General features: G+C 36.4%; 1 protein-coding gene across 3 annotated transcripts in view; it reads left to right on the top strand.

Moving 5' to 3' along the window:
• The window catches only part of LOC123676998 (beta-arrestin-2-like), an 89,141-nt gene that overhangs the window by 15,355 nt on the left and 51,476 nt on the right, over window positions 1–22,310 (top strand). For 2 of the 3 annotated variants that reach the window (XM_045613376.1, XM_045613374.1), the window contains exons 2-3: window positions 3,561–3,688; window positions 5,326–5,376. In XM_045613376.1, coding sequence (XP_045469332.1) covers window positions 3,639–3,688; window positions 5,326–5,376 — 101 coding nt within the window. In that variant the 5' untranslated portion in view covers window positions 3,561–3,638. Of the gene's footprint in view, window positions 1–2,742; window positions 2,892–3,560; window positions 3,689–5,325; window positions 5,377–22,310 lie in introns of those variants that run through there. The other variant, XM_045613375.1, reaches the window with a different exon arrangement.

The following is a 22,310-nucleotide window of genomic DNA, read 5'->3' as shown; positions in this document are numbered from 1 at the left end:
TTCTAACCAATTTTGAACCACCCTGTGTATTCATATGAAATATGTTATTAAATTCAACCAAGATAGCACGGTGGTCACTTATAAGAGGTTCAAAAACTTTCACATTAGAGTCAGATAAATCTGCGTTTGTTAAAATATAGTCGACTTTTGAAACAGATGTACGACCAGTGATGTCAGTAAATACTCTCGTAGGATCTTGTGACGAAATTTTTAAATCAAAACAACAAATCAAATCCATAAAGAGCTTACGGTTAACACATTCAGATTTCAGAAAGTCGATGTTCAGGTCACCACACACAAAGATAATGTCAACCAAATTAGAAATATAGTTTAGAGCATCCGTTAATCTATCAAGAAAAACTTCAAATTTACCGGAACACGGGCGATAAACACTTATAATGCCTAACCCAGTGCCGTTTGCCATCACAGAAATTCCGCACATTTCACAATGCATCTCATCGGAAAAATTAGACACGCACAAATTTTTCACCTTAATACCAGCTTTTGAATAGATCATCGTTCCTCCATGTGCTCGATAAGGGCGGCAATAATATTCAGCCAAATTATAGCCAGGTATATTCATCGATTTGATACCACCGGTACTGCACCAGTGTTCAGCAATACTCACGATATCAGGACCACTATCAGCCAGGAGCAATTCCAGGCTCTCTAATTTATTGGATATACACTGGACATTTAACTGAAGAAGTCTCAAACTATCTTCAGATGTATTTAGTCCGTTGGACGGTTCGTCCTTTTGGGATGAAAAAAACGATGAATATTGGCATTGTTAGGCCAATTTGATCCATTCAGAGCCTTTTCATATTCAGAGCTCGGAATCAACACCTTGAACGATGAATAACTCTTAGGATATCTTGAGGTGAGCTTCTCACACTGTACAAAGGAAAACTTCTGTACTAGAAATTCTTGTAAATTTTTTTCCGTTGTTTCTGGTTTGAGATTCGTTACATGAAAAATGCTGAATCTTCCAATCCCCTCAACGGACAGATTTTCTGAACAGTTGCCAACTACAAGTGTTTGTTTACGTTTTCGAAACGATCTCTTATGAGAAACTACATTCCAATCTTCATTTCGATTCAAGACAGTTGGCTGAGTCACCTGAGTGTTATCAGTTTGTGATCTTGTTTTATCTTCGGATTTTTTACCCACCTTCATACCTGTTTTATTCAAAACATTCTGTTTTGAATGTTTCAAAATTGACCCCGCATGAGTGGAAACCTCAGCATCCGCAACATATAAATGGGGAACTCGAGTAGTACCGGAACTACCAGGAACATCGGTTACACTATCAGAGACTGACTCATTGCCAGATGGTCGACAAGAAGAGGATTCACCTACATGTTTGTTTATGATTTTATTATCTGTTTCTTTCTTGAGTTTATCAATCTCGGCATTTTTCTTCAGAATTACATCCTCGAGTGTTGAAATTTTAAATCTCAAAAGAGAGTTATTCTCCACCAGTAATGAGTTTTTCGCTTCTAACTCGTAGATTATTTTCATCAGGAGTTGTTGATGGGTAGACTCACTAGTTATATTACTTTTATCAGTAATGTCAGACATAGGAGACGAATTACCAGCGTTATAATCCGTGGAAGACGAAAAATCGTAATCACAGCACTTTTTGATTTTATTTGCACAACCAGGATGGTAGGATTTGTGACAACTATTACATTTTGTAGTATTTTTCACAATTGTTCGCTTACAGCAAGCACATTCAGGGATTATTAGTCGGAGAGACTCGCTCGACACTTCCTTCTTATTCGACGACATATTTATGAATTATATTCCAACCGTCTCTTAGAACTAGAACATAATTTTAACCACAGATATTTGGATTTTGGATACCGATAATGAGAAGTATATCCTTACTTTAGTCTTGAAAGAAGATTTGGAAATAAACAAACACAATAAAATGGGAATATATTCGTACAATATGTGAACAACTCACCGCTGTCAAGTATACTATATTGAAATAATAGAGGCTCCTACCACCGGAAAAATGTCAACTTTGGAGGTATTTTGTTGTCGAGTGTTCTCGGCTCGGAGAGATAAACGAAAAAAACCGAAACTACCGAAAGAAAGCGAAAATTTCGAACCAACTAACGCGAATAAATTTGGTGAAATTTCTATACCAATTTCCAGATTCAAGCTGACGTGAACGTCGTGAACGACCAATGAGAAAAAAGTCCTATATCCGTCGCGTAGAAACGGCAATTGACGTTTCTAGAATATGCCGAATCGTCGATCGAACAAGAAGGAATGATAAATTCGGTTAATGATATCGATTCAATGACAGGAATTCGATATTTCACTAAAATATCCATACGAAATATGCTCCCATATGATTATTTTTCGAATTTTAAAAGCTGCAAATAGAAAATACTTGGACAGAGGGCGTACAAGGTCAAACTTTATTCATGCCGTGGTTTCTTTCCATAATTCGGACATTGCAGATACAGATAACAAGAATGATTACAGGTATTTTATGTGTTATTTTATAATCAATTAACGTTTTCTAGAAAAAATCACACAAAAATATGTAATTTCCTAAACATTCTAACGTTTTCCTTAAATCTGTGTTTCCCGATATCAACCATCGATGGCTTTCAGTAGGTACCTACGCCGTGTATGTCAGGTGATATTCGAATGAAATTTTTTAAAATTTTGTACAAATCGACAGGAAAAATACAAGAAACGAAGATTCAGATCCAATTCAGATCCGTTTCCAGGTATATTTGATGATATTTTCAAACGGAATCGTTTTGTGTCAGTCGGCGAATACTTTGTTGCCAGAAGCCTCTACAGGTGTTTTTTTTGGATATTTGAGGAATTTTCAACGAAATACCTATATAAAAAAATGGACCGGAACGGTAGGTACCGCCCTTTAATGATGATATTCACGCTTTTTGTTGAGATTTTCATGGAAATTAGCCAAATTTTATTGTAAATTACATTTCATGTAATTCGTGAAGGAATGATGGAAATAATTCACTTTGGACAGATATGAGGAAATAAAACGGTTGGTACAGATATGAATATTCGATATCCTTCATATTTAACGGTTTATCAGATGAAAATCATGAAAAAAACTATAAAATTTTTCTAACATGAAATTTTGATGCCTTCATAATATAAGAGGCACAAATTCAGTGAATATTTCAAAATTTCATGTTAGAGAAATTTTATAGAGTTGAAGAATTGTCGTGCTTTTCATCTGATAAACCGTAATATCTAATACATACATAATAATAATAAAAATTTTGTTGTTATATTATGGAATTTGAACCTTACAATTTGCAAGAATGTTTTGATTTCTATGAGTTGTACAAATGATTGTTAAGTTTATTTTGGACATTTTATTTTCTTGTCTACAACTGGATTTGTATGCTATGTGATGAATAAATTTAGGTACTGACTTGAGTATAAATGAATAAATATGTTGAATCGTTTTCGAAATCGTCAGCTTTGGAAAATTTTCAATTTGTGATCCATTTGTTTGCAGGATCATAGAATTTTGAATTGTCTTCTCTTTGTTACAGATGAAGGAAGTGTGAATTATTTGGTGATCTGAATCGTGTTAGTTTGTATAATAGTGCAGGTTAATTGTTTCAAGCAGAATGACTGAAGATTCGGGACCTAGTCAACCTCCAGAAACACAGGGTGATGCGTAAGTATCCGACGTTTAGATAAATTACATAAGATACGCGTGCTGCGTTTTTCGTTGTGTATCCCTGAAAAGCATAGCTTTTGTAACTTAATGTATAGCATTTTTCTGTATCAAAAAGGTAATTTTATTGAAGTAGGTATTTGCACCCATAAATTTGAAATATCTGATACCAATATTAGACATTTCATTTAGGTTCTGTGCTAAGTAGGTAATATGATATCTCATTAGAAATTTTTTTCAAAGCAAATCTTCGTCGTAACGTCTTCGCAGAATTCATCAATTAGCATACCTTTTTTCAGATTTCCATTTTAGTATCTGCTTTGTCGGCATCTTCATTTCATATCTTTAATCAGGAACGAACTTATACAGTCCCGAATTGAAAATGAAAATTAGTTTTATAGGTCTCGACTCTGATAATGAAGTCTGAAAATTGGATGGCATTTCGAGAAAAGCAATTTTCCGTCGAGGAAATGGCGGTTCTGGCTACGGAATTTTTACTTTTACTTTGAGTTATTTCCAGTTCGTGATTTCTTACTAATTGAAATTGATCATTTTTTAGGCTTTCCGGAAAAACTTATGACGGGTGTTTTTTTTCGAGGTTTATAACTTTAAGTTGGCATTACTGTTCAAGATGGCGACCGATTTAACAGCTGTCAAGTGATTTGTTCTCAGTTTGGTTTGGCAATTCATCATGAATAAACTCACGTGAGGCGTAGATTCGTCGAATGAGCCCAAAATGAGATTGCCGTTGTTCCCGATTTTCATAAGCGAATTTTGTTTATCGATGAAGCGCACTTCTGGTTGAATGGCTACGTCAACAAACAAAACTGCCGCATTTGGAGTGAAGCTAATTCTCAAGTGTATGTCGAAACACCGTTACATCCAGAAAAACTGTTTGGTGCGCTCTATGGGCTGGTGGAATCATTGGTATGTACTTCTTCAAAAACGATGATGGCCAGAACGTTACAGTCAATGGTGTCGGTATAGAGCCATGATTACTAACTTTTTTTCATTCCTGAATTGAACAACCATGATGTCCAGGAGCTGTAGTTCCAACAAGACGGCGCAGCATGTCACACAGCTCGTGCCACAATCGATTTATTGAAAGACACGTTTCGTGACCGCCTAATTTCACGTTTTGGACCTGTGAATTGGCCTCCAAGATCTCGCGATTTAACACCGCTAGACTACTTTCTGTGGGACTATGTAAAGTCATTGGTCTATGCGGATAAGCCACAAACCCTTGACCATTTGGAAGACAACATTCGCCGTGTTATTGCCGATATACGGCCACAAATGTTGGAAAAAGTAATCGAAAATTGGACGTCCAGATTGGACTACATCCGAGCCAGCCGTGGAGGTCATATGCTAGAAATCATGTTCAAAATGTAATGCCACAAGATTATCTTGCGGATAAATAAAATTCATGTCAATCGAATAATCCATCGTTGTTTTATTGCAATTTAAAGTTCTATAGCTCTAAAAAAAACACCCTTTAGTTATAGATTAATTTCACGATATACGCTCAATGGACGGAAAAGACAGATTAATCAGTGAAAAATATACCATTGGAATTTACTTTTCTCTCCGTCAGCTCGAGGAATCTGAAACATTGTTGAAATCTCTTTCATTTTCAGGGCCAATGTGAAACCAAGCGAAAACAACGGCGATTCCCTCAGTTCACAAAGGTGAGTCTTTGATTGAATTCTTTCCGAGAAGACTTTGACGTAGAGATATTTTAACTCCCTAAGGGTGTCGGCTATGGGCTTTTAGGGACAGTAGGAGGGTATCTTTCAGTTCACCCCTTTTCGGATGCCAGAGAGGCCTCTCCCTCAGGACGAAATATAATATTTTAAGATATTAATGGAGATGGAGTGGATCTGTAACGATTTTGGGGTATCTTTGATGTGTCCTTCAGACTTGAAGGAAAAAATTGGATATTTGGCGGGTCTTTTTGACCTTTATATCGGGGAATGTGAAAGATATTGATTCGATTATCCAATGTTCATTTGGAGAAGGTTCTTTTAGGTTTTGTTAGTCATAATCATTTTTTTTTGCATTACCCTCAAGAAAGGGTGGAGCCATATGTTCTCCCTTACCTAAACCTGCTCGAAAATCCAATATTTCTGCAAGATAATGCCCGACCTCATGTTGCCAGAGTTAGTTTAAACTTTTTGGAAGCGACCCATATGAATCTTTTGCCATGGCCGCCCAGATCCCCCGATATTTTATCCATAGGGCATGTTTGGGGCATCGTGGGTAGAAGGCTTGGAAATTTACCCCAGCCTCAACGACTTTGGTGCCTTCGAGACAGGTGAAGTACAGATAGCTTGGGATATTATCCCTCAAAAAGAGATAGACCATCTTATTGCATCAATGCCGAGACGTGTTGGAGAGTATATAGATAATCGCGGTGGACAAACACATTATTAACAAATTTAATGAGAAAAAATTGAAAACCCTTCGTTTTTTCTCCAAATTTCAATCATTTACACCTTGCTATACTATCTACACTGCGCAAAAGAATTAACGCACATTATGGAAATCTCAAATTGATTCTACAACTGAAGGTGTTCTCAATGCTAATTATTTTTATCAGAATTATGCATGCATATGTTATCCACTTTTAACGTTTTTCTTCAATACAGATGTTTCTTCCCAGCAGGAATAAAAAAAAGATGAGATTATCAGATTTTGAATGTATTGGCTTCATTCTGAAATCAGTTGTTCTCGATCAATTCTAATGATCAATAGTTTTTCTTTCGTTTGATTTTCTACACTTGATCGCTACGCATGGAAAGTGGATAACATATACATGCATAATTCTGATAAAAATAATTATCATTGGGAACACCTTCAGTTGTAGAACAAATTTGAGATTTCCATAATGTGCGTTAATTCTTTTGCGCAGTGTATGTTTCACCAAAAAAATTTCAAATTTGAAGAGCTCCTTCTGGGTGTTGCAGTTTCTTTGTCAGTTTGTATAGATCTATGTCTTCTATGTATTCCACGTTATGAATGCAAATGTAGACATTTTGGAACATCATTTCGGAACACTCTTTAAACATATCAAAGACAATCGCACAATACTACACCTAAATCCGATCTTTTCATTACCAGAATTCCCGGTAACAATTCCACCCCCTGTATCGAGAAACCCCATGTCCGCACCGGGTTTCGTGATTTAATCCGGTTGGTTTTGTTTTCCCCGATTCGAATTTGTTTGAGACGCAGGAATATGGGTACCTGTCCCGACCGTTACCAAGGAAACGTGTTTCTGACGTAGTAGAAAGGGCAGGCGAGTTTTCAATTAGACGATCATTGTGAATAAACACAGACATGGTACAATTATCCCCGCTGGGGTTTTTCTCGGTTGCGCCAAATGGGCTTTTGTACGAAATTTAGCGGAAACGATGATGGATGCTTTTAATTTTCCATTCCGTTATTGCCTGGAAATGAGCAGATTTTGATTCTGGAAGAAAATGAACGTCGTAAGCTCAGTAATTCCGTTTGAAAGGATTTCTTTGCTCCTAAGTTCTTTGTTCGATGTGGATTCATTGCGGTATTTTTCGATTTTTGTTGATTGTTCTCGTAAAGAATTAATATATCCTGAATTAATTATTATAATTAGGAAGAATTCAAAGTGAGCTTGCCTTAGACCTTTGTTTCTAACTAATTACATCGTTTCCGGTTCATCATGCAAACTTTTCTTTTACTGGGTTTCTTAAGGAATTTTAGATCTGTTAGAATTTCGTTCGAAAAAAATGAAAGGATTTTATACAAACAATATCCAGTACAGGCTTCAAGATTAAGACAAGAAAATCTAGTAGAAGGTGTATTCTAATCAGTGGAGGAATTTGTGACTCACAAGTTTTAACAATTTCATATTTTAGCATGTTTGCCATTACGATGTTTCAACCATTTATGAAGACCCTGTATGTGTAGGTTGTTCTATAGAGTTATCTCCAAAAATGTTTTTCTCTGTAATGAGTTCATTACAGTTCTAAAAACAGTGCTGTAATGAACTCATTACAGTATCGTTTTCAGTTATATTTTTCGTTTTGTGGTTGTCTATACTGACTTCCAATCCTATCAAATTTCAACAAACGTCAATAATTGTCAATAGATATAATATAATTTGGATATAGTGAAATGATTTGCAATATTATTGCAATTTCTCTTAATTCTAGTGGTGTCAAATCGATTTCGTCAGACATAATTCACGAATTTAATGGGTAATTATAAATTATTTCAAAATTCCAAACGTACCATTCAAATTCATATTCCGTAATCTGTCGATTCTCGTAACAGTCACACCAACTGCCAAGATACAATAAAAATGTCACTAGGATGTATAACCTGAATTTTTCTTTGAATTTCGACCAACTTTCACAAAACTTGACTGAAATAGAGAAAATATTGTCTAATACTCGCTGTAGAAGGCAATTCCAGCACTCATGCGTTCGAATTTCGCATACGTGTTGGAATAGGAGTCCATTCTGCAACTTGTTTTAGAATATACTATTAAAGTCCATCATTGGAAAGACTCAAATAATGGAAAATATATCAATTCTTCGAAAACGTCCTTGATGTTTTCTCCTTTAAGTTCATTTTAAATAAACCAAGCAGATACATGTTCATTGATTTTGGCGTTCTTCCTTTCTTCCTTCACCCCAAAGAATTTACATCGCAAACACTAAATTATGCAATACCAATCAATCTCTTGCTTGATTGAATTGGAAATGGAAAACAGGAAATTTATTTTGAGCCAACACGTGTAGAATTCTTATCTCTTGTCTCGTATTATTTCCAATTGTGAATGTCATTGTGATTATTTTTTTTTTGTTTTCTGAAATATAATTTGTTTTGTTATTCAAGGCTTAATCATTTGAATCAATTCATAAGGGCGTTTTTATTGATTTTCAAGGAAATATTTCAATTTTTCAATTGATTAATTGAAAGGAAACATAAAAATTGTTTTTTTAAAGTCGATTTAAGTCTTCGATGGGCTTGAAATATATTTTCGGAGACAACTTTATTAAACAACCTACACTTACAAGCACTTTATAATGGTTGTAACATCGTCATGGCTCTTTTTTTCCTTTTGAGTTCTCCTTCTACGAATAAATTATTTCTTCACAGTGACGTGTAATTTTCAAATTTCGAGATGGAAATAGTCTCAAACGACTCAAATTCAATTCTGTCCGTCCGTATACACGATAACTCTCGAACGGAAAGACCTAGAAACTTGAAATTTTCAGGGTAGGTTCGAAACTTGAATGCTGCTCGTTAATCTTGAAGTGCATCCTTGGAGGTCACACAGCTGTAATTGGTGCATGAATGAACGATCACTCAAAACCTCCTGACTTTATGTTAGTGCTTTCCGATTTTTTTTTTTTTGATATTTCATTTGAATTTTTTATGATTCTGAACATGAAATTTTGCATTGAGTTTGAAAGCTTTCAGTAGAATCTTATCTTTAAATTTTACAAAAAAAAATTTGAATCTCTCAAATGTACGATTCTAAAACTAAATTTCATATGCATATAACTCTGGAACTATTCAACGGATTCCGTCTATTAACGAACTCAACCAGGACATTCTGACCTTGAACCAAGGCTGAAATTTTGAGTTTCTAGAACTCCTGCTCGTCGTTGATTCTTACCTTGATTTCTTCAAGAGTGTTTCAAACCCAATCATTTGAAATCCTTCTCAACTCGAAATTCGAAAGATCATTTGGGTAAAATGTGTTCCCTCAGGAAGAAGCGTGTAAAAATACGATCCTTCATAAATGGCTTTCTGCGAATACGCAGTTCAAGAGTTCAAGGGGAACCAGCAAGCTATAACCACCTTTTCCAGGTTTTCCCTTCGAATCGGATTGTCGAGAGCATCTCTCCCCCCTCTCGCCCCCCTCAAAACACAATTTCGTCAACAGAAAATCAAGAACAACCAACCAAACGACCTGCTAGAATTTTCCCAAGACGAGGCATATAAATCCCCCCCGCCTCGATATTTCATCCGCAAATCTCATCGCGGTTGAAGTTTTCCAAGCCAACTTAATACTCAGTCCTCGAAAGCTCTCCGCGTTATCGTGGAAAGCCTTGATATCGGACAGATGGCCGTAAAGGACAGATATTCCTTTCCTCATCGCAGCTTCCGAGTCGCATCTGGACCAATCGGGAATTCTCCTCAATTTGGGTTATTACGCCAAATGCTCAACTCGATTAATGGGGCTTTCGTTCGTGATGATATTTGAGAATTACCTGCGGAAACTATTCGTATTAAATTTTCAGAAATGTTGCACGGAGTGACAACGTCGGTGACAACATATTAGGCAGATTGAAAAGCCCCCATATGATTTTAAGTCAGTACCAACCTTCAAACGATAAGTGTCGAAATTTGACAGCAGTCCAACCATTAATTTGTGAGATATTGCTGATAAATTATTGCTTTTTGAAGGAAAAAAATACAGTTGAAGCAAAATTTTGGCTTGATGAAGAGCTTCCGGGGTCTGCACCAGGAAAATCAACCAACATTGATTGGTATGCTAAGTTCAAACGTGGTGAAATGAGCACCGAAGACGGCGAACGCAGTGGACGCCCACGAAACAATGAAAAAAGTGAATCAAATAATTTTGAATTAACGTAAAGTGAAGTTGATCGAGATAGCAAACATTGTGAAGATATCATCTGAACGTGTATATCATATCATTCACGAATATTTGTACATGAGAAAGCTGCGTGCAAAATGGGTGCCGCGCGACCTCACAATCGATCAGAAGCAACAACGTGTTAATGATTCTGAGCAGTGTTTGAAGCTGTTTAAGTGCAATAAACTTGAATCTTTGCGTCATATTTGACAATGGATGAAACATGGCTTCATCATTTCACTTCGAAGTCCAATCGACAGTCAGCTGAGTGGACTGCACACGATGAACCGAATCCAAAGCGTAGAAAAACACAACAGTCAGCTGGCAAGGTTATTGCATCAGTATTGTGGGATGCGCAAGGTGTAATATTCATTGATTACCTCATCAGACCATCCATAGCGATTATGATATAGCGTTATTGGATCGTTTAAAGGATGAAATCGTTAAAAAACGGCCCCATTTGAAGAAAAAAAGGTGCTGTTTCATTAAGACAATGCGCCGTGTCACAAATCAATGAAAATAATGGCAAAACTGCATGAATTGGGCTTCGAATTGCTTCTGCATCCATTATATTCGCCAGATCTGGCCTCCAGCGACTTTTTCCTGTTCTCAGACCTTGAAAAAATGCTCGCTGGAAAGAAATTTAGCGCCAATGAAGAAGTAACAGCCGAAACCTAGGTCTATTTTGAAATTGTACTACAAAAATACAAAAATACAAAAATGGTATCGAAGAGTTGGAAGATCACTATAATCGCTGTATCGCTCTCGAAGGCAACTATGTTGGATAATAAAATCGAATTTTGCCAAAAAAATGTGTTTTACTATGGTAGACCAGGGACTTTTCACTTGGCCTGTTACCTACGTGTTAGTAGAAGCAAGACAGAAGCGCTATTCAATTCCATTCAAAAAGCTACGTTTTGTGTCTAAAGGTGACCACCCCTCAAACGATGTCCAATCATGTTCAACGTCATCTAATCCCGCAGAAGTCAACATTGTCTCGATTAAGCTTTGGCGTCACCTTGTCTCCCATGTTCACCCGCCCATCTGACACGACAACCCATCATCGTGACATCATGATCACAAGAGACATCCTCGTCAGATAATCCCTCGCGGCCACTGATGCAAGGATGTCGCGGATCGAACACGGCAGCTTATTACTCATAACACAGACAGACAGACACAAGATCGACCATTCCTCTTTATCAGACGAATTAATCGGAAGCACAGAGAGAGGGGGATGAGGGTGAGAATCAGTCAATTAGACGTAATCCAACTTGGGATTTCGAAGGGTAGGTTGCTCACGGTGTTGCCGTTTCACCTTTTCCAGCAGGAAATCTACCGTTTTTATGTTGTAGTGTCAGGATGCAGCTTCACGTCTTCTGATTACTTCTTTTGCATTGGGGTAATCAACGATTTATAGCTCAGAAGAGAGCCAAGTGGTCCAAACTTTCAGGGTTTTCTAGCTGAGGTCTACGGTATTTCGGCTCATGCTTCGCCTTCAATGGACTAGTTTAGTGATGTTGATAATATTATATTTGACACGATAGAATTAAAATAAAGAGCAAAACTGATAAATCAGTGAAAAAATTTTGAAAATCCATCAATAAATGACTGAGAAATAGGTTATTTAAATTTAAGAATTTTAGCGCGGAAAGTCTTTGGTCTCTGACTCGTCTGTGACGTCACGCCACTTGCCTGTGATCGCTAGACCATAAATTACGTTCAAATATTTAGCCGCGCCAAGGCTCTCGCGCCGTTTGTAGTTTTACAGTGTAGTTTTAACTCGAGTTTTGTTTTTATGTCACCATAATGGAAGAAGGCTTCGTGAAAGGATAAAATTATTTTAACTCAATAACTTATTTCAAACCAACTTACACCTTAGTATTTTTATTATCAGAAATAGACAGCTAGTACTGATAGATACTTACATCAAAATGATCTTCACACACATATGAAGTAGTTTTGAGTCCAATTAAGTCACGCCTCATTAATTTGCAGCACTTCTTCCTTTGATTTATGTCATTTGATACATGAAAAAACAATTTATTGGGATTTTTAATTGTCGTGCTTGCACACATATGCACAATACAATATTTGTAGGATTTTTTTTATTTCAGCCATCGTGTAACGAACAAAACACGACACGAACGGCACAAGTGATTGTACACCAATGAATTCGTAAGCACTCTTCGAATACCAGTCGCCTCGTGTAAGTGGCATGACGTCACACACTAGACTATGAAATTATTATTTCAAGCGCAACTTCAAAGTGCCATAACTTTTTCATTTCTAGAGATATTTCAATGATTCTTCCACGTGTTTGTTTCATTTTACTTAAATTTTTAGAATTAATCCTAATGAAAACTAGTCCATTCATGGGAATATTTTGTCATTGTATTGATTAATTCGACTATGAAGATCACGAAAATGCTTGCAATTGGGTGATCAGTACATTATTTCAGAAATTAGAGGTAAAAATATGAAATTTTCGAGAAGAAAATTGATAATATTCTCGAGGCTGCAACTTTTTCTGGACGTAAGCTATGCCCTTGAAACCTCAGTATGTCATAGATCGCAACTTGATGTTTGAAAACGTTTTCATTTGAGGGGTCTGTGACGAATAATTCAGGAGATATAACGATTTTTGGAGGATTTATGGTATCGAGTAGTCTATGCCAATAAGATTTATTAACTTTCCGCTTATTAAGTAAATGTGATTCATCTGGCAACACAGCTGACGTCACAGGTGCGAATCGGTCGGAGGGTTCTAAATGTTAAATTTTGTGGTAATTAATGCGGGGACCATAGAATTGGGTATTCATGGGGTTGCGTGCCGAATTCGGTATTCGACCTTGGCGGATTGTGGGGATTTGACGATGTTCCATTCTAGATGGCGATTCGAGATTTTCCTCGGCGTTTTCAGATTCGAGCTGCGATCATTTGGGTCAAGGGTGACGTTGAGGAATCGATGTACAGGGTTCTGTTATACCGACTTGTTTTTGAAACGTGATGGTTGATACGTTTGAAATGCTGGAAGTGGCATTAGCGTGTCTACCAAGATAAAGGGTGTTTTTTTAGAGCTATAGAACTTTAAATTGCAATGAAACAACGATGAATTATTCGATTGGCATGAATTTTATTTATCCGCAAGATAATCTTGTGGCATTACATTTCAAATATGATTTCTGGCATATGACCGCTACGGCTGGCTCGGATGTAGTCCAATCTGGACGTCCAATTTTCGATTACTTTTTCCAACATTTGTGGCCGTATATCGGCAATAACACGGCGAATGTTGTCTTCCAAATGGTCAAGGGTTTGTGGCTTATCCGCATAGACCATTGACTTTACATAGCCCCACAGAAAGTAGTCTAGCGGTGTTAAATCACAAGATCTTGGAGGCCAATTCACAGGTCCAAAACGTGAAATTAGGCGGTCACCAAACGTGTCTTTCAATAAATCGATTGTGGCACGAGCTGTGTGACATGTTGCGCCGTCTTGTTGGAACCACAGCTCCTGGATATCATGGTTGTTCAATTCAGGAATGAAAAAGTTAGTAATCATGGCTCTATACCGATCACCATTGACTGTAACGTTCTGGCTATCATCGTTTTGAAGAAGTACGGACCAATGATTCCACCAGCCCATAAAGCGCACCAAACAGTCAGTTTTTCTGAATGTAACGGTATTTCGACATACACTTGAGGATTAGCTTCACTCCAAATGCGGCAGTTTTGTTTGTTGACATAGCCATTCAACAAGAAGTGCGCTTCATCGCTAAACAAAATGAAATGGACGTAGTGCGCGATACGTATTCCGCACAGAACCATTAGTTTCGAAATAAAATTGCACTATTTGCAAGCGTTGTTCAGGCGTGAGTCTATTCATGATGAATTGCTAAACCAAACTGCGAATAAATCACTTGACAGCTGTTAAATCGGTAGCCATCTTGAACAGTAATGCCAACTTAAAGTTATATACCTCGAAAAAAAAAGACCCTATATAATGCTCGTACAGAAAGCTCATTCTAACACTCGTTCATTCAAAAAATTGCCACTTCGTGGTTCATTTTTAAATTTTGAATACGTGGAAGAATATCAATGCCTTCTGCATTTCACCTGAAAGAAACAGAACTAGGACACTGACAATGATATTTTGGGAATGTAATTCTGGATAATGATCTTTATCAATTTATGTTGATCGAAATTGATTTAAAGTCAAGTGGCTTATTTCTTTTCTTTCATTAATAATTTAATTTGATTATCAATTCATGTTGATGAATGTTATATTATTCGATGAAAATGATTCACAAAATGCATTATTCTGAAAACAATACTTACCGAAAAAAATAACCAAGAGTTCATGGAAGTTGATTGTGCAAACTGAGCCCTTTGTTTAGTGTTCTTTCTTCCAACTTGAATATTATTGATTTTCAAGTAACAAAGGAATGCTATTCATATTTCCTCTTCATAAAGCAGACTATCTAATGCATTTAAACAATTAGAGAATACCAGACCGCTCATAATAACCTCTTATTTTCTGAAACAATTAACCAAATTGAAATGAAAATTATTCCAAATCATGTGAGAGGGGATCTGGAATTTATATAGAGCTGTAAGAGCTCTCTGTTCTGAACATTCGAGAATAATTAATTTTAAACCTTCTGAAAATTTCACAGTTTACCACAAAAATTAATAAAAATAAATCAAATAATAACTTTTTCCGCTTGAATTTTCTATGGATCTGGAAAAGCGATCTACATGAAATATTCCAGGAAACTTGAAATTATTACTTTATAAAAAATTTTGGCAACGATTTGTCTTGATAGGGTAGATATTCAATGTGAGCAACGTGTATGAAATCCCATTAGATGAATAATGAGTCATTTGTACAATTCCCTTTCCAACATCGCTTTGAGGGAAGGGAGGTATAAGCAAACGTGTTCAAAATGAATTTATATTATCGTAATTCACTGAAGTAGTATTTTGTAGGAAATGAGAGTGGTGCATTCTCGAATTATATATTGCATTGAAATTTTCCGAGGTTATTCTGAAACACTCTGAACTCGCTCTGAATGGCGTATTATACCACAATGGACGCCATATTCGAATACGAATAAAACCGCCGAACTACATCCTTCGGGAAATATGGCACCCTTCTACGCTTGTTTACGTTCGCATAGGGTGAAAAGCGACGAGGGAAATGATATTCTCCATATTCATCCCATTTGTATTCTGTCGAAAAATCAGAGCGCGTTTCAGGATTTTCCCCTTTTTTCCCTACAAAATAATCCTTCTTTCACAAACGTCACCGACCGGATGACAGCCGATCAGCAAGAATGAAAATTCACGCGTCGAAGATGTGACATTCAATTCGAGAAGCGTGACAGAGAACGATTTTCAATAGGAAAATGCATATTCAGAAGGCATTCAATCACCGACTGCCTAACGCCAGGACCGTTTGATATTGAAATCGCGTTCTGTGTCAACAAGAGACCAGGAGCTCCCGGAGGGGTCTGACAGCCTGTGTATAATTGACGATAAATTAGTTTTCCGGTCTTTGCAAAATACAGGCCGCTGGATTCAACATAATTTGCATAGAAATATCGAAAAAAAAAACAGAATCCTCATGTAGATGAAACAATGGAAAAAGAAGAAATCCATTATTTTTGCATGGTAAACAAGGCATCAATTACAATATTTAGATTAATCCGACTTAGGTCAAATATACGCCGTTTTGTTGCTATTTTGAAGATAATATCATTATACCTCTCTCATTAAAGCCCTCCTCGCTATTGGCAAAAAATTGAGACAGTCGATTTTCACAACCCTCTGTTGAAGCGACTTTTTCACCAGCAAATTTGTTCGCCATGGACAGGAAGAGATGGTAATTACTTGGTGCCAGATCCGGACTATAAGGTGGATGCATAAGATCCTCCTCATCAAGTGTTCCAGGAGCTTCTGGGTAGTCACTATTAATGTGTGTGGCCTAGCGTTGTCCTGATAGTACAGAATTCCTCTTCTATTGGCCAAAGCTGGTCGCTTTTGAGCGATTGCTTCCTTCAGACAGTCCAGTTGTTGACAGTTCTTAGTTTACAGTTGTGCCATAGATTGGCAGCTCATAGTAGTAGATATTTCCTCGCCAATCCCACCAAACCCACAGCGAAACCTTCCTGACCGTAAATCCTAGCTTGACCACCGTTTCCGCCGACTCACTGCGTTTTGACCACGACCGTTTTTGCTTGACGTTGTCGTTAATGATCCACTTTTCATAACCAGTTACCAACCACTTGAAAATGGGTCGATAACAAGGTCTATAAGTGTACAACAGACGTTAGAATAACAAGTGATCAAAAGCGCAGTGATTTTCCCGAATCTTTTATTTTTCTTCTGGTGGAAATCGGCAAATATACTCCCGAAAAAAATGAGCTCTAAAATATTCAATATAACAATGAGAAATCCTCCTTCGCATTGATATTCTCTGCTGATCGTAATCAATATGAATGATGGTATATATTGGATTTTATATTTGGGTTATATAAATACAGAGTATTCACTAATACACATATGATGATATTAATCGTTTATTATCTAGACACTCTAAGTCTATCTCAAAAGCAAGTACAATTCACAAAGCAGAAACGGAAGAAGCTGACAGAAGTCAGGTTAGAAGAGACTGTCACTCTGAAGTCTTATGCCTGACATTCGCTCTCGACCATCGAAGGTTCATTCTTGTTTTCTCTCTCGATGGCCTTCGATGGCCTCGCCACGCGCAGACTCGTAGCGCCACCGCACGACATGCAATAACACTATCAAGTGTAGGGTTGGTTGTCTCTCTCGTAATCTGTTCGGATGAAGTAATATTCTAACACTCCCTCCCTTCATCGAACTGCAATCAACATTCTCCACTCTAAGTCTAATCTATAAACAGAACTCAATTAGTTTATACTCTAGTCCCTAGAAATACTCTGAAAACAAAAATTCAATGAGTTAGTATTAAATCATTAGTTTTTGAGTTAATCTCTTATGACCGTCTGATGGTTAAAGGTTTTGTCATTATGTCAGCCACATTCTCCTTGGTTGGAATCCATCTCACTGTGATTCTCTTTACTTCAACACATTGTTTTATGAAATCACCATGTGTTTCAGCCATATGTCTTCTAAGTCCAGATTTCTCTCTATGTAGTAGGTCGTCATTTATTACCTCTAAATGATCATCAAATACTTTTAGTTTGGGACTACCATCTTTCTTGGTGCAGTCTCCAGCGGAATTTTTATCACACCAGATTGTTGTAGGAAACATCAGTTTTCCTATCACAAATCTAAGTACCTTGTCAAGAATTATTAATTCTTGATAGGCATTATTCATGGTTAGGTATTCGGCTCTACAAGTGGACAATGTGACATAGGTTTGATTATGGCTTCTCCAAGCTATTACATCTTCAAACAATTTAATAACATACCTTTCAGTTGATGACAAGTCGGTATGGTCTCTAAATGTTGCATCGGTAAATGCCTCTAAGTATTAAGTTTGAGCGGTGAATTTAAGACTTAAATACACAGTACCTTTCAAATACCTGACGATTCTCTTTACACCTTTCCAATCAGCTTCGGTCGGCTTCATTTGTTTTCTCGTTAAATAGTTAACAGCAAACGTAGTGTCTACCATTTGATGGATACATTAAGCTACCAATAGCTTCTCTATAAGGAACTCTTTTCATCTCTATAAGGAACTCTTTTCATCTCTATAGTTTATCTGAGTCATCTTGTAGATTCTCCGATTGATTTCTCTTAATCCTATTTTCAATCTGTCTGGTTACCATAGGAGTATTTTGAGCATTGCAGTCATTCATATTTAATCTATCTAATATATTCATGGTATAATTTGATTGATTTGTTTTATATACCTCTCTTCTCGGTTTCTCTTTATATTTATATCATTTCTCCTCCATGTATATAAACAAGTCCATGTATATCATTCTCTGAACCAAGTTTCTGGATCTCTTCAGTGAATCTCTTATTACATCTCTTTGGACTTATCTTCAGTCCATATAGGGCTGTCTGGAGTTTATATACATAAGATCGTTTGATCTCATTGTCAATGTCTACTCCATCAAGGATCTTCATATAGATTCCTCTATAGTGCCATTTAAAAAGGCAGGTTTTTACTTCTGATTGACAAGCATGTAAATCATACTTATTTATTATTGCAAATGTAGCTCTAATTACAGGAAGTCTAATGTCATAGATATATTTGACCTTAAAGCCTCGTATGACTAATCTTACTTTGTATCGTATAAGACCATTTGCCTCTAATTTTCTCTCGAATACCATTTCGAGTCTATAATGTTTGCCTGTTTTACAGATATTTGAAGATACTCTTTATCTACCAATATCCAAACCTTATTTTGTATCATGGAATCAATTTCTTCTTTTATAGCTTTCTTCCATAAGTGGCCTTCTCTAGAATTTATAGCTTCCTTGAATTTAATCGGTTCTCGATTTAATGAAGAAATAAGACAAAACCTCATATCTTCTTCTCTATCGGTTTTCTCATATTTACCTAAAATAATAATATTAATAGCTGATCTTTATTGATAATGAATTATCCAAAGGCAATCGACCGAGGTCGTTCAGCCCAATTTCTAAAATATTATTCTCTGAGTAATTAAGAAACCTTGCATAGCTTACGTCCTTTACGATTTTCTTTAAGTGTAGCAGGGTATTGGCCTTTTGATCGGCAGTTCCCTTATTTTGGCTCTTTCGAGTTTTTCATCCAATCCCAGTCGATTATATTTTCCTGGGTCTGTAATTTTTCTTTATTGTCATCAAGTTGTTTATTTCTATAAACGTCTTTGTAGGCAAGTTTCTTGTTAAATCTCACATGTTGAGATTCAAAGGACTTTTTCGAGCTTGAATGCAACATCAAGTATCCACGGTATAACTCACTGGGACAGCTTTCAGGATTCTCCAAATTTCAAGCTGGGTTTTGGAATCTTAATGTATGCGAACATCGCAATACATAATAATACTTACAAATACATCCAATACATCCACATCTCTCAATTTGATCAAAGTGGCATTTTGCATTTGGTGCAAACTTTGTCAATGGTGTTTGATATCTGATAGACTTGTGTGTTCTGTTGTACACATCTATGGATGCATCAACACCAATCTCCCACATACTCTTAGGTAGTCTGGAATCAAACATGTATGTACAAACCTTCTTTTGGATCGTCAAGTTAAACCTCTCCGCTCTCTCGTTCTCTATATTTTCTCTACTCAGTACTTCTGGGAATTTCCTTTCGGTAAATCTGTACCTTGATCTGACCTGATATACTATACCTTCTCATTTTTCTCCAACAAGTTTCTTGTTGATATTAAGAATTTCTTTAATGCTTCAGCCAACTCAATCTCTGTTTTAATGAATATGCTTTAGCAAGTCTCCAATAGTCTTCTATGTAGACATTAATGAATCTTTACTGACCTGGATGAGATGGTGGTTTAATAAGTTCCATCGTGTCAGTGTGTGTCAACTTGTTGTTTCTCAGCTCTCATTCTGTCTCTTTAAAATGTAATTTTTCCATTGTCGATATGATACATACTTCACGTTCTAAGTTTTGGAGTGATTCCAAGTTATCGATCTAAATTACCTCTCTACTGATATGACTGCAATCCCAATTTTTCTTGTTGCTCAAATTGTGTTTCATCTGTTTTGTCAGTTGAAACTTGTGAACTTTCTCTTTAGTTGAAACGATGAGATTATATTACTTCTCCCTCCCAATCGCAGATTCTGGTTCTCCCTCCGAACCTAATAACTCGTTATTGGAATGTGTCTGCGATTGCAAGCTCATCTCATCTTCTTCGCTTATCGTTGCTCGACTCTCTAAAACAATCTCATATCTTATTGTAAACACTTAGGATTTGGAATTGTCCTCTAAAACAATTTCATTATTAACCTCATTATAAACTCTTAGGACCTGTTCTCTAAAACAAATTCATTATTAATCTTATTGTAAACACTTAGGACTTGGACATCTAAGTAAATATTGAACCCAGAGTCTGCGAGTTTACGTAAGGGAAGTAAATTCTCAGAAATCTCTTTCTCTGCAAATACGTTTTGCAATTTCTTAGTATTCTCATTTCTAGAATCTGAATATAAGATTAACTCACCCTTACTATCGATTACAATGACTGCTATCTCGTTTTATTCGCTCTCTATACTCATATTTTGACATCTCTCAAAGTTTCTCAAGTCAGACAATCATTTACGATATGGTCTGTTGCTACAGAATCTGCTAAGAAGTTAATGATTGGATCAAGTTTACCTGTTTTAGTTTCTCTATGCTTTATACTTCCAACCCTTCTTGCCTTGGAGCGACCCTCTTTGTTGAATCTCTTACTCTCTCTCATTCTCCTCTGGTTTACATGACTCCGTCTCTTAGTGTTGAGACGTGGCTTGTTCATCCTACCTCTACTCGATCCTCTAAATTTCTCTGATCTCGTCTAAATTACCTTCTTGGTTTGGGGTCTGTCTCCTGGTCAGATCTGCATCTCGTAACTCGGATATGACTGGTAATACAGCCTGATAAAGTGCAGATCTTATCTTTTTGAGCAGTTAGCTTAATCACACCTCGAAAGCTTCATACTCTCATACTATCGAGTCGAATCTTTCACAGAAATCATCGACCGATTCGTGTTTCTCCATTTTAGTGGAGTACGAGTGAGCTCTTACCTGAAGTGTGTGTGTCGCATTTGACTTGCACTTCCTGGAGAACCTCAAACCTCTACTTACTTCAACAGGGTCTTAGGATATTGAAAGTTTTCTTTTAAGTAATTCTCCTCAATTATGTTTATGATAATATCTCATACTCAATTACTTCTCTTGGATTTGTTAGCCTCTGAAAAAGTTTGGTTACTCGTACTTGGCTCTATGACGTCCAACAAATCGTTTGTCAAAAAGCTCTGATCATAGACTGTCCATCCAGATCTTAAAATTTGAATTCTGCTCTGCAACATAGATTAATTTTAAATACCTGGGTTTTCTAGTACTCTAGAATTTTAACCCCAAAAATTATTCTCTCAATTCTAATCACCTCTGTGAAATGAATTAATTTTTATTAAATACAGCTGGGTTTTCTCAAACTCTTAAATCTCTAAGATTTAATCTCAAAAATATTCTCATTACCTCTGTAACATGAATAATTTTTATATACCTGGGTTTTCTCGTATTCTAGAATTTAACCCCAAAAATTATTCTCTCAATTCTAATCACCTCTGTGAAATGAATTAATTTTTATTAAATACAGCTGGGTTTTCTCAAACTCTTAAATCTCTAAGATTTAATCTCAAAAATATTCTCATTACCTCTGTAACATGAATAATTTTTATATACCTGGGTTTTCTCGTATTCTAGAATTTAACCCCAAAAATTATTCTCTCAATTCTAATCACCTCTGTGAAATGAATTAATTTATATTAAATACAGCTGGGTTTTCTCAAACTCTTAAATTCTCATAACTCTACTCTCTCTAGAGTTTAATAAAAATTATTCTCATAACTTTAGTTACCTCTGTAACATGAATAAATAATTTTTATATACCTGGGTTTTCTAATACTCTTATATTCTCATAACTCTACTCTCTCTATTGTCGACAATTCCTCCTCTCTCAAATCTCTAATATCTCAAAAGGGGTTTTGTGTAATGACTCTAACATTTCTCTAGCATCTCCCTAGTCTCTTACGTATCACTCGTTGATACTGCTCTAGTCAGCTAAAATCAAGGAAATGGGCAATTATTAATTGCATGAAAAACTTACATTGGTTTTGACAATTCTCTCTTTCCTCGTAATGCATGAAACCTATATCTTCTGCACTTACGGAAATGGTGGAATCGCTATGATAATCCACCAATGGTTTTCCTTGATTTCCTTTGGCTGCCATCTATTTCAGGATTTATGAAACAAAATATTTA

Source organism: Harmonia axyridis, chromosome 3 (genome assembly GCF_914767665.1).
Source record: "Harmonia axyridis chromosome 3, icHarAxyr1.1, whole genome shotgun sequence".
Lineage (NCBI taxonomy): Eukaryota > Metazoa > Arthropoda > Insecta > Coleoptera > Coccinellidae > Harmonia > Harmonia axyridis.
The sequence above is the reverse complement of the archived record's forward strand: the minus strand, read 5'-3'. Positions and strand labels throughout refer to the sequence as shown.